General features: G+C 39.3%; 1 protein-coding gene across 1 annotated transcript; it reads right to left on the bottom strand.

Annotated features, from left to right (window-relative positions):
• Positions 1-2,766: 2,766 nt before the first annotated feature.
• On the bottom strand, positions 2,767-5,057 carry LOC122001289 (cytokinin dehydrogenase 6-like). The gene is made up of 4 exons (XM_042555951.1): positions 4,471-5,057; positions 3,972-4,375; positions 3,466-3,731; positions 2,767-3,330 (listed from the first exon to the last, which is right to left on the bottom strand). Exons 1-4 carry the CDS (start codon positions 5,027-5,029, stop codon positions 2,988-2,990), a joined length of 1,572 nt encoding a protein of 523 aa, XP_042411885.1. The 5' UTR covers positions 5,030-5,057; the 3' UTR covers positions 2,767-2,987.
• Positions 5,058-27,480: the final 22,423 nt, after the last annotated feature.

Here is a 27,480-nt window from a genome sequence, read left to right on the forward strand (position 1 = left end):
TAGATCTTATAAAATAATATACATAATTAAAAATAAATTTAAAATGTTAAAAAACCAGCGAGCTATTTTTTGATTCTATCATTAGAATCATAATGAGATGACGAAAATTGTTAAAAAAAAAATTATATAAGGAATGAAACTAATAAATTGATACTATAAAACAAGAAATGAAAATGAATAATAATACCATTTTCAAAATGATAAAAACACAAGTAAATTAAGTAAATTTTGATTCCTATGTATGCAAGGAGATACAGAGTTAACTTAAATGATTATAATTTTAAACATCGAATCCTAATTAATATGAAGTCATATTTTTTAAACTATCGAACTATTCCGAACCGTCCACGTCGAAGCTAGCTGTTCTACTCCTGCTCTAAATAGAAGTAGCGATCTCCCACACGAATCTTAAAGCACAAGAAGTCGCGACCCACCCCACCATCTGAGAGATCTTGCTGCGCGAATCTTAACCGAATTATTGATCGCATCTTGGACGGATTCGAATTCAATGAGCCTCCGCGTAGATCCGATCCGATCCGATCCGATCCGATCCGATCAATCACAAAACAAATAAAGATACAAAAAGATCTCGATGAGAAGACCAACACATGCAAGCCCTGCTATTCCGCAAGACACCAACCATCACATAAATAGCTAGCTGGACCAAGACACCATCACATGCATATATTACGGCAAAACATGATAATTCTCACTCCTGTCAAAGGTAAATCACAGGAAGATTAGTCAGTGACACCCTCTGCATGCATGAGGAGGTCAGATAACTCGTGATTCATTTCATATATATTAGGAATCGATTCTTGATCTATTACAGCAATATTGCATGTAAATATCAACTATACGTCAGCCTGTGGAACCTACCATCACATGCATATATGCTTGCCTAATAATTATATGCCATCCATCCCTCCTACAATAATGAAGGAACCTCCTTCAATTTTCTTTCAACTTGGTGTCATTGCTGATGCAATGGTAGAAAACATACACGTTATAGTTATATCCCTGGTCCAATAATTGTCCATCTAATCTGACAGTAGACATTACAACCTTCTTGCTTGACTATGGCACCTGCATATCCAATGTAATATAACAACATAATCTTCCTAGAGATTCACTCAAATCATCAAATATCATGAATTCTGTCTCTTTATTCAATTTCAAGTTTCCCATCTCAATGTATTTGTGTAGGTGTGCACATCAACTTTTTGAAGGAATATCACATCAGTTTCATTTCGAATATGTGCATGATCTTTTTGATACATCAAGTTCAGGCGTACGTTTTACTAAAAGGTGTACTTAATTTTCTAAATTTTTGGTATGGCATGTTATACTTTGATTTTTATATTTAATTTTTAAAATATTCTTTTCCCCTATTTCAAAGATTTGATTGTTTTAATTGAATTGAACCAGATTAAAAAAATTATGATTTTTCTTTGGTTAGGAGTTAGGACGATGGATGTTTTGAGAATTAAATGCGTTAATTCTTTGTCAAAAATTAAAGTGTAACGCACCTTTTTAAAAATTGAGAAAAAATTGGGTGCGCCTTTTAGCAAAACGCCATAATGTGTTTGATCGAACATGGAGAATCTCACACCAAATCTATAAACTATTGGAGTGTCTTCTCTTACGTCACAGTAATATATATACATAAGCATCAACAGATCATGTAACAAGATCCTCCTCGTAACAGAATCCACACATGCATCATGCATGGTGTGCATGAATGTCATGAGATATATTTGGAAAACGAAAGGTAAACTGAATGGTCGATTCAAGATAAACCGTATCTTTTCTCAGAGATTTTTGACGAGAAATGTGATCACACGGTGCATTTTGAATGGCCATCGGTAACGTTGTCCATGGAAGATGACTATATATCATGGTCACATAATTGTCCAAGATGCGTATCCAAATCTTTTACAATAAGTCATGATAAATTGTTAGGTAATTAATCGAGTAAAGGTCGTGATTGCGTTTTGTTAGATCTCGTCGTGGCTGACCAAATCTTGGATGAGTTTCCTTACCTTGCCTTGTGAGACTTTGTTGCCCATGCTTTTATGTCAAAATTAGAGCAATCTATTTGGACCATATATATTAATTATTGAGGTAGATATGATTATGATAGATCATCCGTATATGAAGATTTGTCAATAATCAATTGGTTTAATTTCAACCCTTTTTTTACTTGTTTTTTTGGAATCCAAAATTTAATTTTTAGTTCAGAAAGTGAAAGGCGAGATGTCTTTTGATGCGCGACAGCGATAAGCATGCGGCTTTTTTAAAAAATAAATAAATTAAACGAGTTTTTTGACTTGCAAGTTTGGTTCGACTAACCGAATCAAGTGTGAAGAAAGACTAACACGATGTGATCAAGCATTTAAATTCAAATGACAAAGAATAATTTTTTTTTTACTTTTAAATTAATTCCTATTTCAAAAAATAAACTATCTCATTGTTTAATTATATATAGTACGAATGAGTAATTTTGTCTAAATATATATATATATATATATATATATAATTTTTCATGGCAGCCAACCCAACAGCTGGTCGAAAGCAACTTTTTACTACTTTAATAGTATAGTATAATAAAATAAAATAAAATCAAATCTAATGCCCCCCCTCAAAAACAGGAAACTGAAGATTCTGAGAAAATCGACTGAGAATTGACGTATGGCCAGTTCGGCATTGACAAATCTTTGGTCTCTTCAGTCATCACTCATGATGATCTTCCTGACTTCTCTACTAAATCTAGGTGATGCCAACAATAATACCACTGTTCTGTTTCTGTAGTCCAACACCCACACCAATTAAACCACATAAGATCCACAGTAATTTCTCAAAGTAGATAATTAACACTGCAGCTGCAGCTACCTCATTCCCATACATGATGGCCCATACATATATATTTTATATATATAAATATATATATAACCTAATTAATTATTGTCAAAATTAGTAATTAATAATTAATTTACAGTGAGATGATCAATGATATTCAGGTCCTGACCATCAGCATGATCTGGTGTGAAAATCTGTTGGCCAGGTGATAAGATAGCTTTGGGATCGTATCTCTTCTTCAACTCGACAAACTTGTCCCATTTGTGGCCGAAGTGCCTGGCCCAGTCACTCTGCTCAGTGTAATGCGGCAAGTATTGCTTGAGCTCAATCCCTACTTCATGGCAGAATCCCAAGATCTCCTCGTTTTGCCTCTCCAGCTCCTGCCACTCGCCTGACGTGGCGGACCTCAGCAGCCCTATCGAGTAGAAGATCTCTTCGTTTGGGGTCACAGCCGACATCCTCTCGTCCCACCTGCACAGACACGCCAACGTGCACGCATGCATTAGAATTTTACGTGGATGGATGCATGCACGGTATTAATTAGTGCGTGCTAGCTATAGGGTACGGTAGGTATACTGCCAATCGATATATCGATCGAGGATTTACTTGTTCTTGTTCATGGGGTAGATCAAGACTGGTCCTGGCGAATTATTGGTCTTCAGGATCCCCTTAAATACTCCGGATTCGAACACGTGCATGGCCGACTTGGGCACGAAGAGGTTGAGCCAGGGGTGGGGCACGTCCCACAGCCCCACCTCCCGCAGCCGGAGCTCGCCCTCTCGGACCCGGTCGAGGAAGGCGAGGTAGGTGGCGTCGACGGCGAAGGCGAAGCCGGAGACGAAGCGCAGCTTTCTCAGCAACGAAGCGAGTTTCTGCGTAGAGAAATTAATTAACGCGTGCGTCAAATTAAATCGCTTTCACCTTTGTTTTCTCCGTCATGGACCGTTGAGCTAACAGTACTGTGCCAAGGTCAAACAAACTCGAGGTGTGACAGTCGTGGAAATTATTATCGTGCGTGATAGTTTAGTTTGCTGCCCCATTAATTAATGTGAATCTCGGACGAGATGATCAGTTGGATTTATTGAAATGAATTACTGCATCTACGTACGTACCTCATCCACTGCGTCCGTCACCGGTTCGTCGTAGTAAACAGCTGCTTCCAGGCAGTAGATCGCGCCGCCGAACTGGGAGGCCAGTTTCTTTATCTTCTCCGAGTCGTCGCCAGAGAAGAAGGAAGAACGCCAGTTGTTGATCAGGGTCGTCGTCTGGTCCATCAGAAGAGATCCCTCGACGTAGTCGAACCCCGTCCCGTCGGTGATCGAGATCAGGCCTTCCTGGTCGTCGATGAATGCCGTGAAGTCGGTGTAGATGAGGCGCACCCATCGGACCCGAGTCGGAGCCGGCTCGACCGCGATCCGAGCCCGAGTTATGATCCCGAGCTGACCGAGTCCGCCGAGAACGCCGTAGAAGAGATCCGAGTTCACGTCGCGCGAGCACGTCACCATCTCGCCTCTTCCTGTGTTTTATTTCACCAAATATTTTTGGTCTTAATTGAGTGGATGCATGTGTTCTTGATGATTTATGGAACGGTTTTGCTAGCTTGATGTTTACCGGTGATTATATCTACTTCGTGGACGTTGGAAATTTGTGGGCCGTGGCGGAAGGCTTGGCCGCTGACGCCGGCGTTAGAGAGCGTCCCGCCAACAGTGAGGTGGAGATAGTCGGTCCACGAGCGCGGCGTGAGGCCGTGCTCGAGCGTCGCGAGCAGGACATCGATCCACAATTGCTCGCCGCCGGCGTCGACGTACGCCGGCGAGGCGGACACGTTGATCCGGCTGTGGCCGCCTCGGCCGAGGGCGGCCATGTCGACGACCACGCCGCCGGGGACGAGGGCCTGGCCGCGGATGGAGTGCCCGTGGCCTCGCGCGGCCACTGCGAAAGGGCGCGAGGAGGAGGAAGCGAGGCGGAGCAAGTCCGCGATGTCATCGGGGGAGGAGGGGCGCAGGACGGCGGCGGGAGGGGCGGGGGGCGCGAGGCGGCCGAAGTCGGAGGAAAATTGAAGCGCGGTCTCGTCGTCCACGGCAAGAAGGGCCGAAGCGAAGGCCTCCGCCTCCGGCCATGGATGAAGGCCGGTGGCTAAGAAAATGGCAAGTAGGAAAGGTGGCAGCATTGTGAGGTCCAAGCTGGTTCGATCGGAGCACACAACTGAGAAGAGAGGACTCCTATTTATAATTACAGTAAAATGGTAGAAAACTAATTATTATTTTTTTTATAAAACAAAAATATATAATTGAATTAAATAGAAAGCAGCAAGAAAAATCTTGTCAAAGATACGGGAGGACGAAGGACAGATAAATCTACGTGACCACAGCTTCTTGACTGACCTGTAAATTAAAATTTTTTGAAATAATAAAAAAAAAAATAAAAGGAAAAAAAGAATGAATTAATTAAGAAAAGGAAAGAAACATGTTTTCTTCCTTGACTTTGGAATTACTTGTATGGTTGGGGAATCGACGGTCTTACTTTCGTTGGTAGAATTCGGTGGCAGTCAAGTCATGAATGCTAATTGCCAAGAAGTAACCGGTTAGAAAGACATCATCTGAACATGGACATTTAAAGGTTTGCTTTTGGCCAAAAGAAAGCAGAAAAAGTTAGATATATAGGTTTTGAGCATAAAAATTCTTATCTCATAATTTAAACTTATGAAAGTTGATTAGGCAGTGTAAGATTAATTAAGTTACTTTTATTAATTTAATAATTACTTCAAAACTAGGGGATAATTACTTTAGATATCTCATAATTTTGAAGCTCTACACAAATTTATTACCCGTCATCAAGATTGAAAAGTGCAAAGGAGATTTACTAGACGACCCAACGCACAAAATTTTTAAATTCCCTACACGTAAATGCTCTCGATGAGATTTAAACTCATATTAAGTAAGAAATTCATCTCATCTCTTACCATGGCGTAATAGAGCGCGCGAGCTATAACTTTTTTTACTGTTTTCTATAAACCTGTGTGATAATCAAGATGGGTTATAATTTTTTCATTTATCTTATTATACAAAAAGTTGCTAATTACCTTCATGTATACTTTCAGACGGATTTCTTTTTTATTGAGGCAAATATCGAGTAGTAAGGATGATGCGAACGTCTGCTAACGAGATGGGTATTGAGGTGGCGGTGTAGTATGACCTATACAACATGGTTCAACTTGCACAGAATGACCTAATTTTCGCAAAACAGAGAGCACTGGAAGTTGGTTTCGACAAAACCTCTTTGGTTCTTGAGTCACTAAGGGTGCAGTGATAAGTAAGTATGAAATGTGTATGTAAGTTGATTCTATCTGAAATTGGAGAGATAAAATACTACATAGGTGGCTTTGATATTGACTATGAAAAGACTCACTCTAGAAACAAAAGATGTTGTACGATCCTGCATGACAAAAACAAAAAGTAGAGAAAAAAAATATCAACAATCGAGCCAGGGAGGGGTCCTTGATACAGACACTCCGACACTCAACTCAAACTGATATCTGAGGGGAAAATGAATACAAGAAACAGTAGTGAAGAATAATGAACTCTATATGTGTAATCTCACGTACCAGTGTCTATGGATGCAGACCTCTTTTATAGTGATTACTTTTTCTCCATACACGAATCTATTATTGTGATAACTTTTCAAAAATAGACACAATATTTCTGTGTTTCGCACTATAAAAGCTTCCTCATACAAATTGTATAGGAAAAATTTTCTTGATTCTTTGACAGAATGCCAAGAAAAAATATTAAGCTGTTGAATTTGTGGCCATGTATATGCTTAAAGGATAGACTGGCTGGTCGACCGAGTCTCCTTTGTAGTCCCATCGACTCTTGTTTGCAGGCACGATCGGGTCGGATAAAGGATCGATGTCACTCTTAAGGACTCGACCTTCACACTTATGTAAAGAGTTTAATTTAGTCGGGCCAAGTGTCCAGCATATTCGATCGGACCTCTGGTCCGTTCGGCCAGAGCACTTGACGGAGACATCTGAATCATCACTGAATGTTACTGCTACAACTTGAGGTTTCATCGACTCTTACAAGGACTCGGGGTCCAATATGCCGTCTGATCGATTAGACCACTTGACCGAACCAAATGACTCTGCTAACCCCGAGTATTGACTCATTCTTAATTTTAACCTCCATATCAATCCGTTTTCTTAACTTCGATCCCAATCTCAGGGCCCACGGCCCACCTTATTTACCATATCATCAGTATTTATAAATATAGGGTTCAAAATACCTGCTAACATTGTACCAAGATCTTTGAAAAATTCGGAAGTGTTTAGTCGTTTCAACCATTACTTAATTATTATTAATCATCACGTGATGATCACAGTTAATGTCAATTTTCCAGTCATTACTTGTAAAAAAAAAAAATTGATGATAAAGATGTTACGACGGTTGACGTCGCTAGATTGGAAGGTGAATATGATTTACAATTTCGATCAATTTTTGTTGCGGTTATCTATAAGAGGTTAACCCAGTGGAAATATAAATACACACAGAAAAAAATAAACACAAAAGTAAATTAATTTATGTATACGCAACCCTAATTTCAACTTCATAACTCAGTCATAACTATATTCCACTATGCTCTCTTCTTACTGGATATCTTTCAGGAGAAATATCTTATAACAATATTAATACACACATAATTTATTGAAAGATTATTAATGCAATTATTTTCCGGATAAGGGTGATCAATTTAATTAAGCTTGAGTGAATTTAAGTTTAAATTTCAATATTTGAATAATATGTTGTGGAATATATGAGAGAGAAGTTAAGTAAGTCATAGAGGATCGATACTTAACTGGTCCTAATTAGAGGTTAGTCAATGATAAAGTCCTAACTAAGGGTTAGGTAATGGTAAAGTCCTAACTAGGATTAGGCAAGGGTAAAGTCCTAACTCGAGGGTTAGGTAAAGGAAAGGTCAAGTGGGTCAAGGATGACTGCATGTTGGCAAGGAAACTCCAAGTGGGTCAAGGAGAATTTCATGTTGGCAAGCAAAGTCCTAACTGTGATTAGGCAAAGGAAATTCGAAGTGGGTCAAGGAAGACCATACATTGGTAAGGAAAGTTCTAACTGCAGTTAGACAAAAGAAAGTCTAAGTGAGTTAAGAAGGACCACATGTTGGCAATGAAAGTCCTAACTGTTGTTGGACAAATAAAGTCCAAGTGGATCAAGGAAGATCACACGTTGGCAAAGGAAAACCCTAACTGCGGTTAGGCAAAGCGAAATCCAAGTGGATCAAGGGGGACTATACATTGGTAAGGTAAAGTCGTAACTACGGTTATATAAGAGAAAAATCCAAGTGTGTTAAGGAGGACCATATTTGGTGATTGGAAGTCCAACGGGAAGTTAAAAAAGTCCAAGTGGTTCAAAAGGTTGACTGGACACTTGATGGCACTACAAAAAAATTCAGCATTAGAGACGGAATTTTCCGTCTCTATTCCGTCGCTAAATTTGATTAGCAACGGATTAGCGATGGATTCACTGCATCGCTACGAGTTTTGTCGCTGACTGTATTTAGAGACGGAATTTTAAATTCCGTCGCTAGTTAGAGACGGAATATATATTCCGTCTCTAAATTTAGCAACGGGATATATATTCCGTCTTTAAAATTTAGCGACTGTAATTTAATCATCAGTCGCTAACCATGAAATCCCGTCTCTAGTTAGATTAATATTCCGTCTCTAATTAGAGACGGAACTTTAATATTCCGTCTCTAATTAGAGACGGAGGTTTAATATTCCGTCTCTAATTAGAGACGGACTTTTTTATATTCCGTCGCAAGCTATCGATATTTCAGACAAATTCAGGTCACTCAGCGACGGAAAATTAAAGTTTCGTCGCTAAGTATCGATAATACAGTAATTTCCAAGGTGAAATTAGAGACGGAATATGAAAATTCCGTCTCTAATTAGAGACGGAATTTTAAAATTCCGTCTCTAATACCTGAAAATTTCACCAGCACCAATTTGTTTCTGCAGTCATCATTGTTTACATTTCATATCAATCTAAACCATCACATACGATGGTTTTCAAACAACACAATACATACACAATTAGACAATAACAATACAAAATAATATATGAATGTAAATATCAAGCCAAATATCCAATCCAAGCACAATACATTCCTACAACATCTCCAATAACAATAATCCAAGCACAAAACTAAAACTAAATATCCAATCAAACAACAAACATAAATATCCAAACATCTCTAACCATAAACACTGATTGTATAGTACTACAACATCTGAAATTTAAAAACACAATACAACACCTTCTAGCAAAGAAAATCCAATCCTAAGCTAGTGAGTAGTAATTAATCCTGCAAAAATGTTAATATGATAGATTACTAATAAAATAAAGAATAAACTAATACATAATTATGAGTAACATATTAAATATAATATTATGAATTTATTTGACATACCTGAGTGCTAGTTTGGATATATGATGATAGTGTTGTATAGATATCAACGTTCCTGAAAAGATATAATACAATGTTAGAAATAGTTTAAAATTGATAATTATGGCAATGTTGAACAAAAAAAAAATTAAAAAGTTAAACATCAATATACCTATGGCAATCTACGGATCAGGGGGATTATTAGGGTCTTGAGTCTCCTGAGAGGCAAAACGATGCGGCGTTGCACTCATTTGATCCAAAAACGCCTGCATATCCCGCCCAATTTTCTCAAGATCCAATCAGGATTGCCGCTCTGCTCGAAAATCTGCCTCCAAGCTTGATAGTCGGGTCTTCAAATCTGCGTTTTCTTGCTCTAAGGCGTCTACTCTAGCAGATGAATCAGATGCACTCGATGATGTGCTGGGACGACCCTTGGCCCTAGGAGCCATCGCCTGATCATATACAACTCTTGCTTGGGCTCCAAGACCATAGAGGGTGGAGGTCTTTTTCCTTCCACCAACCACATCATAATAAATTTCATTTATCTGGTCAGTAGATAAAGTCTGCTCCTCACCTCCCTCTAAACTAGGCTGAGACGCCTGTGCAACCCTAGCAGCAATTTCTTCCTATTTACATTAAAAAAAAGATTATTAGATATTTACTAAAATGATAGATAATCATTATTAATAGTTAAATATATTCAAGTGTAGATTCTTACGTCTAATGCCGACGATCGACGATCTATAAAGTTGCCATCTTTCGACTTGTGTGTCTTGGTAAATATCTCCCAACAAGTAGGAGGTCGCTGTAGATCATGTTCCTGAATATCAAAGAATGTAAATATTTCTAGCCGTATGTTCTAGGTACAAAACTCTTATAGAATTTTAAAATTGATAACTCACCAAGTCTAAGGTATGCTCAACGATCGATCGGGATCCAGCGGTATGTTTTGTCGCTCCGGTACTAGGGCTAGCCATCTCACTCTTTCTATTGGCTCGAGCTATCATTGCATTTTCCTGCCATCTATCTGCAGCCCAGATGGCTCGCCATGCATCCCAAATGTTCTCAGGTACATAGGATGGTTTTATTTCCTTTTGTCTTGCTTTGTATAACATGTCTTTGTATAGTTTAGCACAAGCTGCGTTCCAGGTAGCATAAAATTCTGCCTCGTGCCCTGTCTCCCAAGTATATCTTTTCTGCAATAATATGTTCACAAATTATTATAAAAAATATAATAAAATCATGATAATTAAAATGGCTTACCAAAAACTCATTGTAATAAAATTGTTTCATATCCGGGTCTACCCGCTTCCATGTAGTACCAGCGGGGCTAAATCGCTCTTTAAATTTTGAGGAGATGTATGCAGCTACTCTATGACCATCTGGGGTAAAACTGCATTTAACAAATAAAATTAAACAAATATGTTAAAAAAACACTATTAACACCAATACTTACCAACCCCCGATAATCCGTAGAACAATCTGGCCACCAGTGTCAGACATGTCTATATCTGTAGAATTACATTATAACACATACGCATGCACACTAGTTTTTATCAAAAAAATAATAATGACTAATAGAGTAAGACAAGTGATATAACCATGAATATTTAGATCTAAAATTTAGCTTAACAATGCTTAATCGGAAGATATAACAATTTTAATCATTAACATTTTGTAGATCCTCCTCACTAGATTATGTTAGTTCAATAAGCTCCTCACTGCTGGATATTTCTCCATCATCTATCTCCTCATAAGGTACATTAACATCTATAAGTAATTGAGATGTTGATTGAAGCTGATAATCTACTGAATATATCTCCATTGTATCATTTTGAAATGCATCATGGTTTTGGTTCACGATAGAGTTTGGCATTTCTATGGTAGAGCGTGGCTTTGTTCGGCAAATTGCTAACCATTCACTAGCTCTTCTCCTCTTCGTGGGATATTTAAGATAGAAAATCTGCCCCGCTTGTACCGTAAAAATTAAAGGTTCATACTTGTTGAAGCTTTTGTTTGCATTTACCTCAACTAAATTGTAGTTTGGATGTATTCTGGTACCTGTTCTTGGAGTCGGATCATACCAAGAACACTTAAATAACACACATCTTTTGATGGGTAAAGCAGGATATTCAACTTCTATGATTTCTTCAAGTCTCCCATAATAATCCAACTCAGAATTACTGTTGTTGATAGATCCTTTCACACAAACACCCGAATTGAAAATTAGTCTGCGTGAATCCCGTCGTGTCATGTGAAATTTAAAACCATTAACATAGTAGCTAGAGTACACTGTTATCTTACGGAGAGGTCCAGATGCAAGATTGATTATCCTGGAATCTTGCACATTAGATATTCTCCGATCGGACACCTATAACAATAGTAGAATATAAAACAAGCCTCTGGTAATTTAATGTGGATGTAAGAAAATAAAATTATCCTCTAACTTACATAAATTTGAAACCATAATGCAAATTCTGTCTCTAACTTTTTAGCTATCTCACTTGCACGAATTAATGGATTTTGTACTTGTAGTTGTTGTTCATACAAGATGAAAAATAAGGTAATTTTAAGAAAATTACACTATCGGGAAACAACTTATTTTTTTGAGAAATGTTTGATTCAAGAAGTCAACTTACTTTATGTACGGTTTGACTTCATCACAGTTTAAGAGTATGTATGTCCTCGCAGCATGATATTCTTGTGGAGTTAACCATCTAGAAACAGATGCTCCCATTGGCTTGCCAGGAAACTTGAAAATAGAAAGCATAGATGGGTCTATAGGCTGTGCATCATCTGGATTTCTAGGACACTTGCGATGTCTGGTTTTTACATTATCAGCAAAATAATAGGAACAGAATGAGGATGCTTCTTCAATCAGATAAGCATTACAGATTGACCCCTCAACTCTAGCTTTGTTACGAACATTATTCTTTAATTTCCTTAAAAACTGTTCGAATGGATACATCCATCTGTACTGAACAGGACCAGCTATTCGTGCCTCGTACGCTAAATATACTGGTAGATGTTCCATTGAGTTAAAAAAATTGGGTGGAAAAATACGTTCAAGCTTACATAGTATGAGAGGAATGTCTGTTTCTAGGCGAAACATATCATCCATCATAATACACCTCGCAGTCAAATCTCTAAAATATAGACTCAATTCTGTGAGTGCTTGCCAAACATTTTGAGGAAGTAAGTCATGAAAAGCTACTGGAATAAGTCTTTGCATGAATACATGATAGTCATGACTCTTCATTCCAAACATCTTTAACCTGTTCATATCCACGCATCGAGCCATATTCGAGGCATACCCATCTGGGAATTTGATTTCTTTCAACTAATTACATAAAACTTGTTTAGCGTCTTTGTCCAATGTATAACAAACCTTTGGGAATTTATTGGTTGTTTCATCCTGATGCAACTCTGGTCTACTAACTAGTTCTTTTAATTCCTCACGTGATTTTGCAGTGTCTTTAGTTTTTCCATGCACATTCATCACATTGTTAAAAATATTATCAAAGAAATTTTTCTCAACGTGCATTACATCTAAATTATGCCGAATAAGTAGATACTTTCAATATGGTAGCTCCCAAAAAATACTCCTTTTCTTCCAACCACACTTGCACTGCCTAACGATGTATTTATTTATCTCATCAGAATTAGTCTCAGCTACTGGTAGAAAACCATAGCTGTCTATTTGGTCAAGGATTTCTTCACCTGACTTGATTGTTGGAGGAAGTTTTCTGACTATAACATTCCTAATGAAATTTTTCTTATTTCGCCTGAAATGGTGATCAACTGGTAAAAATTTACGATGATTATCAAACCAAGATACCTTCCCACTGCAGGGTAATAAAAATGCATCAGATTCTGTCATACAGTGTGGGCATGCTAATTTACCAGCCGTGCTCCATCCTGACAACATTGAGTATGGTGGAAAATCACTGATCGTCCATAATAATGCAGCATGCAATCTAAAATTAGTTTTTCTTGCAACATCATAAGTCACTGACCCTACATTCCATAATTCATTCAACTCAGTAATCAAAGGTTGTAAGAAAATATCAATCTTCTCTTTTTGATTAGTCTGCCCTGGAATAAGTACAGTAAGGAACATAAATTCATCTTTCATACACATCCATGGTGGTAAGTTGTAAGGTGTTATTATAACTGGCCAAGATGAATATTGCTGTCCAGCCTGACCAAATGGTTGAAATCCATCTGCAGAAAGTCCGAGTCTCACATTACATGATTCCATTGCAAATGAAGAAAAAGTTGTATCAAGATGTTTCCATGCAGACGAGTCACAAGGATGACACATTATACCTTCTTCGTGCACATGCTCATGATGCCACCTCATGTAGCTTGCTGTTGTAGTAGATGCATACAAGCGTTGAAGTCTAGCAGTTAATGGGAAATAATACATAACTTTCCATGAAATCTTTTTTATTTTTCTTCCTTGGTATTCGACTATTATGCTTATAACGAGGGTGAGTACAGATTCTGCATTCAATCAGTTCACTGTCTTCTTTCCAAAATATCATGCAGTTATTAATGCAACAATCAATCTTCTCTACGGGCAAGCCTAAACCTCTCACCAATTTTTTTGTATTGTAGAAGCTATCAGGCATTATGTTATCAGCAGGAAGTAACTCAGACATCAATTGACAGATGTCATCGTAACATCTTTATGAAAAATGATGCTCTGCCTTTATGTTCAATAATCTTGCAGTAGCCGATAATTGGGAATGACCAGACGGAATCCCTTCCCACACTTCTCTTTCACTAGCCTTTAACATGTCATACATTTGCTGAACTTCATGTGTTGGTACATCATCTATATTTGAATGATCAACAGCATTCATAACATCATAAACCATTGATTGCATTGCATTCTCATTAGATGATGATTCCCCTAAAGGAGTTGTGCTTGATGATGAAGCAACCGAAGTTCCAATACGGTGAGACAAATAAGGCTCTCCATGACAGTACCAGTTGTAGTAATTTGGAACAAATCCTTTTTTACATAGATGTACTTTGATAGTATCCTCATCATGGAAAGCTTTATTTCTACATTTGGAATGATTACACGGACAATGTAACATGACACCATCCATACATTCTGGATGACTCTTCGCAAAGTTCACAAACTCTTCAACTCCAGTAAAATATTCATCTCGGATAAATCCATTTTCTAATCTATTGTACATCCAATCTTTGTTCAAGTACATTGTATCCTAATAAACATAAGATTGATTACTTAGTAAGCATGCAATTAAATATAATTGAGGTACTACACATATAATTCATTGTATTCAAAAATCATACCATGAATACAACATTTTGAGCAGTGGTGGTGTGTGCAGAGTTTAACAGTTTCTAACAATCCAATTTTGCAATAGTGACACAATGTAATATGTTTTGTGTAGTCATTTCAAGTCAATTCTGTTTGATGCCACAAGAATATCAAATATAATACTTTTCCTCAAAGGAAAAGATCATAGATTGACTAAGCTGTATGTGTTTAAGCAAGCTACATTTCCTGTATGCAGCATTCCTAATGAAATTGTATTTTTTTTAAATAGAAAATTGGATAGATTTAATGACGATCAGTAGATTCTATAAGCAAACAAGTTCATTTGAGTAGAATTTATGGTGGTTTAAAGTGTGAGGGATAGACCAAAGAAAATAATATTTAATATAATTATATTGATTTTGATATGTTTGTTTGCTCATATTTTTTTGACCACTCTAGTTGCAAATAGCAATTACTGAACTATTGCTATTCTGGTGTACTTAGGTAACCATCATTCACTTGCTGGATAAATTTGATTTATCCAACAACTTTACTATATAAAATATATAACAATTACTCTAGTTGCAACTGAATTACTTCATTTGTTTCCATTGGATTCTTATACATTTTAAAAGGCAAGTGTTCAGTACAAATGTGATCCATTGCATCTGCTTTGCTAGAACTATTACTTTTGCAAGGCATTGAAATTAAAGAGAGATCTGAGGTACTAAGTAAACTAGTAATCTAGCTTTAGAAACTAGCTTTTGAAATTGCAAAGAACAGGAATGAAAAGGAGATAAACCACAAAAAGCAAAGCCTGCTGATCATCAAGAAGTTGATCTACTTGGACTGTGGATCCAAATTCCAAGTCAAATAGTATCAAAGTATAACCATATAAATTACTAAATCCTTAATTTTATATTGCTTTCATTGAAACTGGTTTGCATAATTGTCAATACTGCCACTTGAGTGAACAACTGAGGGAAAAGATCCATGCAAACAATATCTAATGGATTATGTGTTTAAATTTAGCAAGACGATTTACCTGACTTTATGAAAGTGTTAAGGCAAAAATAAAACATACAAGTGAGGCGTTCCAAGAGTTAGCAGCAGAGATATGTTAGACGTCCCAAATTCTTCGAAGTACAGACAGTCAAGCCATCCGCCTGCAGAATGACCAATAAGTGAAATTTCCCTCCTGCATCAAGATAAATATCCAATTTTCACTTCTTATTGTTGAATAAATTATCAAGCAAAAGGTTCAGGCGAAATAGATCTATAGAACATTGAACTAGAGAGGTCTTTACACTGTGACACGAAATTTTTTAATGACTTGAAACTTTTGAGTTCAGAAGCAGATTATGAGGAGAACGAAGTCCGAAAGAGAAAAATTACCTAGGGTTCCTCTTGAGTTCTCAATTCACAAAATTCAATAATAGAAAATTATAAATAAAAACATCTACTGAAGCATAACAAAATCTGTGAAGATGGATCATGCTTCACGCTTCACCGGATAGTAATTCCTTGTCAAAGTTGAAAGTTAAAAGAAAGTTGTGAACTTGTGAAGAAGATCAGGGCGGAAGGAGCTACAAAATGACACCAAATCCGTCTAACTAGTAAACTCAATTCAATAGATTACCGAGAAGGAAGGAGGCGAGCTGCGGGATGGATGCCATATAACAAAAGGATGGACAGATGAAAAACATACATTATTTCTGAATTCCATTGAGTCTTCTTTTGTTAATGAGCTACACAATGGGGAATACAATTCTAAGGCATTTTATGGTGGGATATCGAGGATGAACACACATAGAGGTTCTAGTGGACAATATGAAAAAAATGAAACTGATATGAAATCTGGTCAGGTTGTAAAAAATTTTATTTTCATTGAACCTAAATCCCTTTCCATTTTGTATTTTTTAATGTTCATCATTTTGATAAAGCACGACCTTTTAACTCTGCAGTTCAAGGTATTATATAAGGAGAGCCTTGTCTACAATAAGGGCAAGAAGAATGCACAGCTTGAGATTGGTTCTAAAATATCGATAGAAAAACACCTATATAAAGTGTTTCATAAAATATTTATGTTTTATCAATCTTTCTTTCTCAAAAAAGTAAAAAAAAAAACAGGAAGCTCACGAAGATCAGCATATTTGAGCACATCAAATAGAATACCAAAAAAGAAAGAAAACATTGGCCCTAAATCAAAAGCTAGCAAAAAAAAAGACTAAAAACTTTAATCACTCGCCTCGAGGGAAGGAGGCGAGCCGTTGTGAGGGAAGGAGGCGAGATAGAACTTACCGAGACACAACTTGGAAGGAGCCGCTGTGGAGAGGAGATGAAAGGGCTGCGGTATGTGGAGATGCGCTGCGGTCTACAGAGAGGAGAAGGAGATGAGCGAGGGAGCACAGAGGAGAAGAAGAGGAGAAGAGTGTTCTGCCCTAAATCACGAGGAGAAGAGGGTTCTGCCCTAAATCGTGAACATAGCGACGGAACTATTAGTTCCGTCGCTATTTAGAGACGGAACTAATAGTTCCGTCTCTATTTAGAGACGGAACTAATAGTTCCATCTCTAATCCGTTTATGATGGGGCTTAATTCGCTACTAAATAGCGATATTTAGTCCCTAATTAGAGACGGAATCAAAATGCCCGTCTCTATTTAGAGACGGATAATTTATTTCCGTCGCTAAACTTTACGGATTCATTTTTTTTTAATTAAAAATGGCCAAAATAGAGACGGAATTATAGTTCTGTCTCTAATCAGAGACGAAACTATATTTCCGTCTCTAATCCTGTATTTTGTTGTAGTGTGGGGAAGCCTTAACAGGTCACGGTTAACCGAAATGTTGGACAAGAGAACTCTAGATTTAGATTAAGTGAGTTTGGGTTGGAGTAATCAATTGGGTAATCAATGGACACTAGTTCAATCGATCAGTGGATCGATTGGGAGTGCTGTTACAAAGAGGAGCGATGAATCGATCGGTTAATCGATTCAGCCGGAAGCCAATCGATTGAGGTGAGTTTTTTGCAAACTCCTCGTGAAAGTGGTGAATCAATTGGGAAGGCGCCCAATAAATTATGAGGCTGATCGCGAGAGGCTTAATTGATTGGCTAATCGATTAAGCTTGGTCACGAGCAAACAGAGAGCTACTAAATTAATCAGGTGATTAATTAAAGCTACTTGATCGATTGGGTAATCGATTAGGAGAAGCTCGTGAGAGAACAGAGGACTTTATAATAGATTGGGTGATCAATTAAGAAGGCTCATAATCAATTGACTAATCTATTAAGTGACAAAGAAAAAGGCTATTACAAGGTTTGGATGGTTGGATGCGTTCGGATTTGACTCGGCAATCAATTGAGGGTAAGATCAATCGATTGGGAGCCCTAATCCATGGGATATAAAGGCGACGATAAAGATTCAAATGCAACACTTCTTCTCTGATTCTTTTTGCCAGTGTCGAAGGTTCTTGGAGTAAAGTGCTGCTGCGTTTCCAAGTATCAAGAGGCGATCCACAACAACAAGAGATCAAGAGGAAAGGTCCTTCATTGTTATGTCTATTTCCTTGTTCTTGTTGTAATTCTTATTATATCTCGTATTTGCTTGTATGAGGCTTCTCCATCTCCTAAAAGGAGAATTTCATAGTGTACTATGAGTGAGAAGAGTGAACCCTGAGATTAGTGTAACAACCACCCTTCTTACTACTACTACTATTCTCTAAGAGTGACCGTTACTTAACTACTAACTCTACTTAACCGGTATAATTAAAAACCACGGGGAATCCCTACCGAAAAATTTCGGCAGAGTCTCCCCTGTCCCGGTGACCAAATCAACAATACAAACAAACTATACTCAGCCACAAGCGGCTGGAACATATATTTTCACAACCACGCAGTATAATATCACAAATAAAAGAAGAAAACTACTCTAGCAATATTAAACGACTATATCACTCCATCAATAGAACCCAACTACAAGTGCGGAATAAACTTAATTACAATCTTAACTCATAATAACATTTAAAGAAAACTAAAAGAACTCTAAAAAGAAAAGTCTTGACAATTCCTTAGCAAACTCTTGATCTCCCCATAGTCCAGCCATCACACACCTTCATCACCACCACCTTATCGCCTTCCTTGCTAAATCTTTTCCTTTCCTTTATCTGCAGTAGGAGGAAAATGCAGTCTATAAGCATAAAGCTTAGTGAGCGCTATCTACTCACAAAAACTCGATATGCATGTATATAAATAAAAACATGCTAAAACTGAATGCTAACATATAAAACTACTCATGCTCATAAATAGCAAAGGAATCATACTAACTGAAATATTAAACATGTATAGCTAATCATGCTCATAAACCAATAAAACTATAACTGCATACTGAAAGCAAATAAAGCTAAACATGCTGAATAATCTAATAGCAAGAAACAAATAAAACTACTACAGCATGCTTCAAATAACAAGAAACTAAACTTTCTAATTCTAAACATATTTGAAGCTTGTTTCATTTGTTTCAAAACTTATACTTTAATACTTCAAAATAATAATAAACTTCTTTTGGGCCCGGCATTGTACCAATTTGCGCGCATCCTTAATAAGAGTCGAGGTAGCTAATCCCGAAACTACTAAGGTAATTCTAGGCGATCTTGTGCCTAGGGGCGATCTAGGAGCCCACCCAATGGACCTTGTGTCCTGGACCTTGTGTCCGGTACATGCTATTAAAAAGTAAAATACTTATTTTCTTTTTAACTATTACTTCCTTATACTTGTTATTCTTTTAGCTCTTCTAATATAAAATGCCTTGGCACTTCTTCAAGCACCTTGCGTGCTGCTAAACCTCAAATGCTGGAATTTAGGATCAGGTTTAAGACCTTGGTATTTTCTTACTTATTACTTCTCATAATCTTCTAGAAGAGTTTAACATGCTTGTGTAGTAGCAAGAAAAAATCTAATTCTGCCTGCTTAACATTAAATCTAAAATTGAGGTTCATGGCAGCATAACAAAGAAATCTAAATCAAGAAATCTCTATCTGAAATGCTAACTATAAAGGCTGTTCAAACTTAAATCTAACAGCAATAAAGAAAACTAACTACATGCTCAAAATTTAATCAAGCTATCTTATGTTCATTGCTTATTTAAACCAACCCAAAATTGATAAAACTTGTAAAGGAAACATGAGCATTCTGAGCACAGTATCACCATCTCATCAACCTCTTTTAACTCTGATTAAGGCTTTAATATTGTTATCTACTAAAAAGTATGCTGCTGCTATCAAAAATTGATGCATGAACATTAGAGCATATAAGGAACCAAAACATAATTCAATGCAAAAATAATTCCTTAAACTACCCTTTTAATTCCAAGCTATCCTAATGTTGTTCAGGAAGAAAATCTAGAAGCAAGACAACAAGAAACACTTACTACTCTTACCTTTCTATTCATCCCAATGCTGTACAAAACTAAAGCAAGGAGACAAGCCATTAAAAAACCAACAGACCTCCCAAATAAGAGTTATCCACACCCATTGCATGGAACAAACCCAAATCCGAATTACACAACAATAAAATGATCCCATAATCAACCTAGCAAAATTCAGATTTAATGGTCATAGCAGCAACCACTACAAGCAACCCGAAACCACAACTCTTCCCTTGTTCCAGATCAGTTGCCCTATATCAAAAAGAACAAACATGCCTAATTCATACCATTAGTTCCCCTCTTTGAAGTACACGGCAGTAAACACACAAGCAAGTTCACAACATGCTTCAAAAAAATCAAAAGACATAAGGAACTTCAAACAAATCCGGAAGCAAGGAGAACAATTCGAAGCCCGGAACTACTCCTACTGCAGGTGAGTAGCAACTCACCTCGCTGTTCTTGGACTTACAACCAGAGAAGGAGAGATCTAGGGTTCGGGTAACTCAAATTCCAGCGGCTCCTTGCATCCTCCGTTCTCCCTTCGACGAGGGTTCGTGAAGACGGGAAGAACCTCTTGGATTAAACCCTTGGTCGGCCACCGAGACGAAACCCTAGCTTCGTTCTTCAATTCCGCCCGAGAGGAGCCGGCGCCGCGCAGCGTGAGGAAGAGAAGAGAGGTTCGGGTGAGAAACGTTTAGGGTTTGGGAAAAAAAAATTTAAGCCCTTTCTTATCACTAAGATTTTTATTAATTACCATACCTTAAATATTAATTAATCTTTCCTTAATTAACACCAACCGCTAGCCCAGTTGGTCGGTCGGCCTTTTACCGAAGCAAGGGGTCTCGGCTTCAATCCCTCAGCTGCGCACTTTTAATTCTAATTTATTTTAAACGTTCCAACTATAGCTTAAATATATTTCGCTCCGTATATATTCACAAAACAACTGCAGACCGGTTAGTTGGGCTGGGTTCGGCTGAGATTTGGCTCGGGTCGAGGACTTGGGTTCGAGTCTCACCTTCAACGTTTTTTATCAAAACTTCTTTCTTTTTGTAAACCTACTAAACGACCTCAAAAAATTACGTAAAAATACTCTAAAAATTCCTAAAAATCTCTAGAATATTTTAAAAGTATTTCCAAATATTTTTTTGGACTTTTAGAACTTGAAATAGGGAAAATTGGGTCGTTACAATTAGTCCCTCAAGGAGGTGGATACCAAGTAAAATTAAGGGTGTTAGCAATTGTTTTGAGTTTCCACTGCAACTCATACCAAGTAAAATGAAGCAATTGGAGCTAATCACCCCCTTCTAGCTTGTTGGAGTGTCCTAACAAGTGGTATCAGAGTGAGGTCGCTCTTCATTGGACTAATCACCGAGAGAAAAAGAGTTAGAGGAAGAAGAAGACATTGAAGCTTGAAGCGCTAATTTCAAAGTCAAGAAATTATCACCAAAAGAGCTCAAGTTCAAAAATGAAGTTTAGAGATGGATTCATTGTAACGACCCGCCTTCTACTACTAGGCTGTCAGGCGAATCGCTACGGTTTTTGCTGTGCTATACTGTGCGGAAAGCTGGGCTAATTAAAATTTTACTAATCATCTGATTAATGTTAACTCTGACACTAACATTCCGGGTGTACCTTGGAGTTGTACCCTTGCTAGGGGAGATAACCTATACCTCCCGAATGACCTGCTAGCTGTAATCAGGCATTTCAATCGATCCACAGATCGATTGGGCTGTCGGATCGATCACGGGATCGATCCAGCTTGATACTGGCACGGTAGAGGTCTCTGGATCGGTCGGCGGACCGATCCAAAAGTTTTCTCTTCTTCTTTAACATGCGCTTTGGATCGGTGCCGACCGATCCAGACCTCTAATCGGTCGGATGACCGATCGGCCTCCGTCGTCTGCTGCGTTGGCGCGGTGGATCGATCTGACCGATCGGCACCCGATCGGTCGATGACCGATCGGTTCACCTCAATGTTTACGTTGGCCTCGGATCGGTCGGTGGCCGATCCATGAGATCTGATAACATCTTGTCTGTCGGATCGGTCGGTGGCCGATCCATTGGCACTAACCGGTCCGATCGGTGCGAAGACCGATCGAGTTCGATTCGAATCGAACTCGATTTCAGCCACAGGTTGTGCCAAGACTCCTATCAACTATCCCATGCATACTAACTATTCTAACAACATGCAATAACAATTTTAAACTTAAGCTAGAGTAAGGTTCACTGGTTCATGGCATTTTAAGTCACTAAACACATCTAACAATTGAAAGTGTATGAAGATAAAAATTTTGCTAAGGTTCTAATTGGTTAAACTTGCTAAGTCTTCTAAGGACCTTTGATTCCGGTTCCTGCCACACACACCATCTTTGCATTGCCCTCCAGCTTCCTCTGTTAGTCCATCTTTCCTTTACCTTTTATCTGCAGTATAAGGAAAAGTAGAATCTGTAAGCTTAAAGCTTAGTAAGAAACCATCTACCTCACAAAATCATGCATTCGATGCAGTATGCTTTTAAATCATGCTATTTGAAAATATGCACTGAACTTACTAAGACATGGTATACTGAAATCATAAGGCATAACATATAAGCATGGCATAAGCACTGAATCATGGCAAAGCAACCAAATGAACACATAGGCTAAACTAACAAACTGAATCAGAACTCGAAACAAACTCAACTAGCATAACTGATTTTGAGTTTTGAAATCTAATACATAATAAGTGAAAATATTAAACATGCTGTTGGGCCCGGCAACTCTTTGCGCGCATCCCTACTAGACCCGGGGTTGCAAGTCCCGAATTTAGCAGGGTTGTCTAGGCTATCTGAACCTAGGGACGACTGTGGGAGTCCAACCCAATGGATATCTAATCCAGTACAGTGCCACTGAAAATAAAATACTGATATCTATAGCTAACTGATATAACATGTTGTTTCTAGGTTATCTGAACCTAGAGCTAGGTTGTCTGAACCTAGAGGCGACTGTGGGAGCCCACCCATTGGACCGTAGTCCCATACAGCTAAAATAAACTGATTTACTATTTTAAACGCTTCTAATGCATTTAACTGTAGTATTAAAATGCCTAAGTGCATTTTTACGGATCTAGTTATTTTATCGAACACTTAGTGTGCCCCAACTCTCCTCTTTATTAGGGAGACCACCTTTAGGCACCCGACAACGTCTACAACCCCAACTGAAGAGGGTAGGCATGTCCGGCCCATCTAAAGGTGCTCAACTAAATCCCTAAATCTGAGAGGAGGGTTAAAATACCCTACATGTCAACAAAAATCTGCATATTACTAATCTAATGCATAGAAAATCCCAAACGGAGCTATTATACTGCAGGTGAGGGGTTTCTTACCTCTTGATCGTAATTTCTTACGATTCTATTCTTTAGAGTTCCGATGGAGATGATCCTCTCGACGATCCGATCACGTCTTCGCGTTCCTCTCGCGGAGAAGAACCTCTTACGTGTTGGAGTCGTCGCCGGAAAGTGATCCGAGAGCCCTTGGGACTCGGGCGCCGAGAGAGGAAGAGGAGAAGGGGTGTTCGGCGTTGAGGGTTTGGAGAGGGAAAGTGGCGTGAGGTTTTCGTGAGGAGGAATTGCCGAACCAACTTGAAAATAAACCAAACCCCAACTTAAGTTCTTATTTATATTAAGTGGGTAACTAGGCCTAATTCTAATATAAATATAATTGATTCCTCTTTCTTTCAGCACGGCCCTGCTGGGTTCACCGGTTACTAAACTTACCTGTAAACCATAGGTCTCGGGTTCGATTCCCGCCTAAGCTATTTTACGGTTCTAATTATTTTTGCTACTTCCGCTACTCGGAAAATTCCAGAAAAATATCTAAAAATTCCAGAAAAATCATACTATATTTCTAAAACAGTTTTGAGAAATTTTCGGGCTTTACAATCCCCCATACCTTATAAAAAGTTCGTCCCCGAACTTAAAACAATTCTGGGTACTTCTGTCTCATGCTGGCCTCTGTCTCCCAAGTCGCCTCTGCTGCGGTGTGATTTTGCCAGCTGACTTTGACTAATGGTACTTCCTTGTTCCGTAATTTCTTTACTGCTCGGTCTATTATCTGAATAGGCCGACTGTCATAGCTGAGATCATCACGGACCTGTACCAACTGGGGCTCAATCACCTGGGTGGCGTCTGGAATATGCTTCTTCAGCATGGAGACATGAAATACGTTGTGGACGGCTGACATCTCCTGAGGTAGCTCTAGCTCATATGCTACCTTGCTCACTCTCTTCGTGATAGGGTATGGTCCCACATATCTGGGAGCTAGCTTGCCCTTCTTCCCAAAACGCATGACTCCCTTCATGGGAGCTACTCTGAGGAAAACTGTATCCCCAACTGAAAACTCTAGGGGTCTGCGTCGTGTATCGGCATAGCTCTTCTGACGGCTCTGTGCTGCCTCTATCCTCTGGCGAATCTGCTGTATGGCTGCTGTGGTATCTGCCACTAGATCTGTCTGAAGCTCTAGCTCCTTCTGTTCACCACTCTCATACCAACAGATTGGTGATCTGCACCTCCGCCCATAGAGTGCCTCATAAGGTGCCATGCCGATAGTGGCCTGATAACTGTTGTTGTATGCAAATTCTGCTAAGCTCAGATATTTGCACCAACTTCCCTTGAAGTCTAGGGCACACGCTCGGAGCATATCTTCGAGTACCTGATTTACTCGCTCCGTCTGACCATCTGTCTGAGGATGGAAGGCTGTGCTGAATTTCAATTTGGTGCCCAATGCTGACTGTACACACTCCCAGAAGTGTGATGTGAATCTGCTGTCTCTGTCTGAAATGATGGTTCGTGGGACTCCATGTAGTCTGACGATCTCCTGGAGATACAACTGAGCTAGCTTCTCCATGGAGTAGGATATCTTGATAGCTAAAAAGTGGGCTGATTTAGTCAACCTGTCGACTATTACCCAGATGGCATCAAAACCATTCGTGGTTCTGGGTAGCCCCACTATGAAGTCCATCGAGATATCCTCCCACTTCCATTCTGGAATCTGTATAGGCTGCAGAACTCCTCCTGGTCGCTGATGTTCTGCCTTGACCCTCTGACAGGTGAGGCAGGTGCTAACATATCTGGCGATGTCTCGCTTCATCCCGGGCCACCAAAAACGTTTCTTCAGGTCTTGATACATTTTGGTGGAGCCTGGATGCATCGCATAGGGAGTCCTGTGAGCCTCATCTAAAATCTGTCTCCGTAGCTCCTCCTGATCTGGAACACAGAGTCTATCACCAAAATACAACACCCCGCTATCGGACACTCTGAATTCTCTACTTTCTGATTCTGTTAGCCCTTGCTTGATTTTCTGAATTTCAGGGTCCTGGTCCTGAGCTGACTGAATATCACCAAGCAAGGTAGACTCTAAGGTCATAGTAGAGAGCTGTCCGACGATGAGTTCGAGACCAAAATCCGCGATCTCCTTCTGTAGGGGTGGTGACATGGCTGCTAGAGATAATAAGGTAGCGCTGGATTTCCTGCTAAGTGCATCTGCTACCCTATTGGCTTTCCCTGGGTGGTAGAGGATGTCTATGTCATAATCTTTGACTAGCTCTAGCCACCTGCGCTGTCGCATATTCAGATCCTTCTGAGTGAAGAAGTACTTCAGACTCTGATGATCTGTATACACTCTGCACTGAGCTCCATACAAGTAATGTCTCCAAATTTTGAGAGCGAACACTACTGCTGCAAGCTCAAGATCATGAGTAGGGTAGTTCTTCTCATAATCCTTGAGTTGTCTGGAGGCATAGGCGATTACCTTGCCATCTTGCATCAGCACTGCTCCTAATCCCAATTTAGAGGCGTCACTATATATATCGAAGCTGTCTGTATTTTCTGGCAGTGTCAGAATAGGTGCACTAGTCAATCTCCTCTTGAGTTCGCTGAAGCTGTTCTCACAGTCCTCTGTCCACTGAAATTTCTTGTTCTTCCTGGTGAGAGCTGTCAGTGGGGAGGCTATCCTGGAGAAGTCCTCTACAAACTTTCTGTAATATCCTGCTAATCCCAGAAAGCTCCTGATCTCGCTGGCGTTCCTAGGTCTCCTCCAGTTACTTACTGCTTCTATCTTGCTGGGATCTACCATAATACCATCCTTTGAGATTACGTGACCCAGGAAGGACACCTGATTTAGCCAAAACTCACATTTCGTGAACTTGGCGTATAGCTGGTTCTGCTGAAGGGTCTGCAATACTAGTTTCAGGTGCTCTGAGTGTTCTTCCTGAGTTCCTGAGTAGATAAGAATGTCATCGATAAACACAATAACAAACTTATCTAAATACTCCCTGAATACCCTGTTCATGAGATCCATGAATGTAGCTGGAGCATTTGTCACGCCAAAAGGCATGACTACGAACTCGTAATGTCCGTATCTGGTCCTGAATGTTGTCTTCGGTATATCACCCTCCTTGACTCTGACTTGGTGATATCCTGATCTGAGGTCAATCTTAGAGAACACTGCTGCTCCCTTTAACTGGTCGAACAGGTCATCTATTCTGGGAAGAGGATACCTGTTCTTGATCGTGACCTGATTCAGTGCTCTGTAGTCTATGCATAGCCGCATGCTTCCATCCTTCTTCTTCACGAACAGCACAGGCGCTCCCCATGGTGAGTGACTAGGGCGTATGAAGCCCTTGTCAAGTAGCTCCTGTAGCTGCTCATGAAGTTCCTTCAGTTCTGCTGGAGCCATGCGGTAGGGCGCTTTGGAAATAGGATTGGTGCCGGGAAAGAGCTCTATCTCAAATTCAATCTCCCTGACTGGTGCTAGGCCTGGTAACTCTTCAGGGAAGACTGCTGGGTAGTCACATACAACTCGGACCTCTGCTAGCTGTTGGTCCTCGTCATGGCTGGTATTGACTACATGTGCTAGGTACCCCGTACATCCCGAATCCATCAACTTCTGTGCCTTCATAGCTGAGAGAAATTTTCTGGCTTTTCTCTTTGGTTCTCCGATGTACTCAAACTGTGCTTCTGCTTCGGGTTGGAATACGACTTTCTGTTTACGGCACTCTATGGAAGAACCGTATTTAATCAGAAAGTCCATCCCAAGGATGACGTCGTAGTCAGTCATTTCCAGCAGGATCAGATCACAGAAGAGTTCCCTGTCTGCTATAATGACTGACACTGCTCTGAGCCAGTGCGTGGATGCCATGACCTCTCCTGAAGGTAGTGCCGTCAGAAACTGACCACTGAGTACCTCTGGGGGTATTTCTAATTTCTCGGAGAACACCCTGGCTATATATGAATGGGTTGCCCCAGTATCAAATAGAACAGTAGCACTATGCTGAAAAATTCTAATCTGACCTGTGACGACTGTCGAGGCATTTGCTACTTCCTCTCTGGTGAGTGAGTAGATCCTCGCATTCGCCGTAGCTGGAGGGGCTTCTAATCGGCCCTGGCTGATAAGTGGACCTTCT

Source organism: Zingiber officinale, chromosome 7A, assembly GCF_018446385.1.
Source record: "Zingiber officinale cultivar Zhangliang chromosome 7A, Zo_v1.1, whole genome shotgun sequence".
Classification (NCBI taxonomy): Eukaryota; Viridiplantae; Streptophyta; class Magnoliopsida; order Zingiberales; family Zingiberaceae; genus Zingiber; species Zingiber officinale.

What these genes read in the sequence shown, in the direction of transcription:
- LOC122001289 (XM_042555951.1), bottom strand. Translation starts at nt 5,029, where the DNA reads ATGCTGCCACCTTTCCTACTTGCCATTTTCTTAGCCACCGGCCTTCAT. An exon ending in TGACGGACGCAGTGGATGAG is followed by an intron (nt 3,732 to 3,971) that starts GTACGTACGTAG and finishes TTCTCTACGCAG; the next exon opens with AAACTCGCTTCGTTGCTGAG. An exon ending in TACCCCATGAACAAGAACAA is followed by an intron (nt 3,331 to 3,465) that starts GTAAATCCTCGA and finishes GTGTCTGTGCAG; the next exon opens with GTGGGACGAGAGGATGTCGG.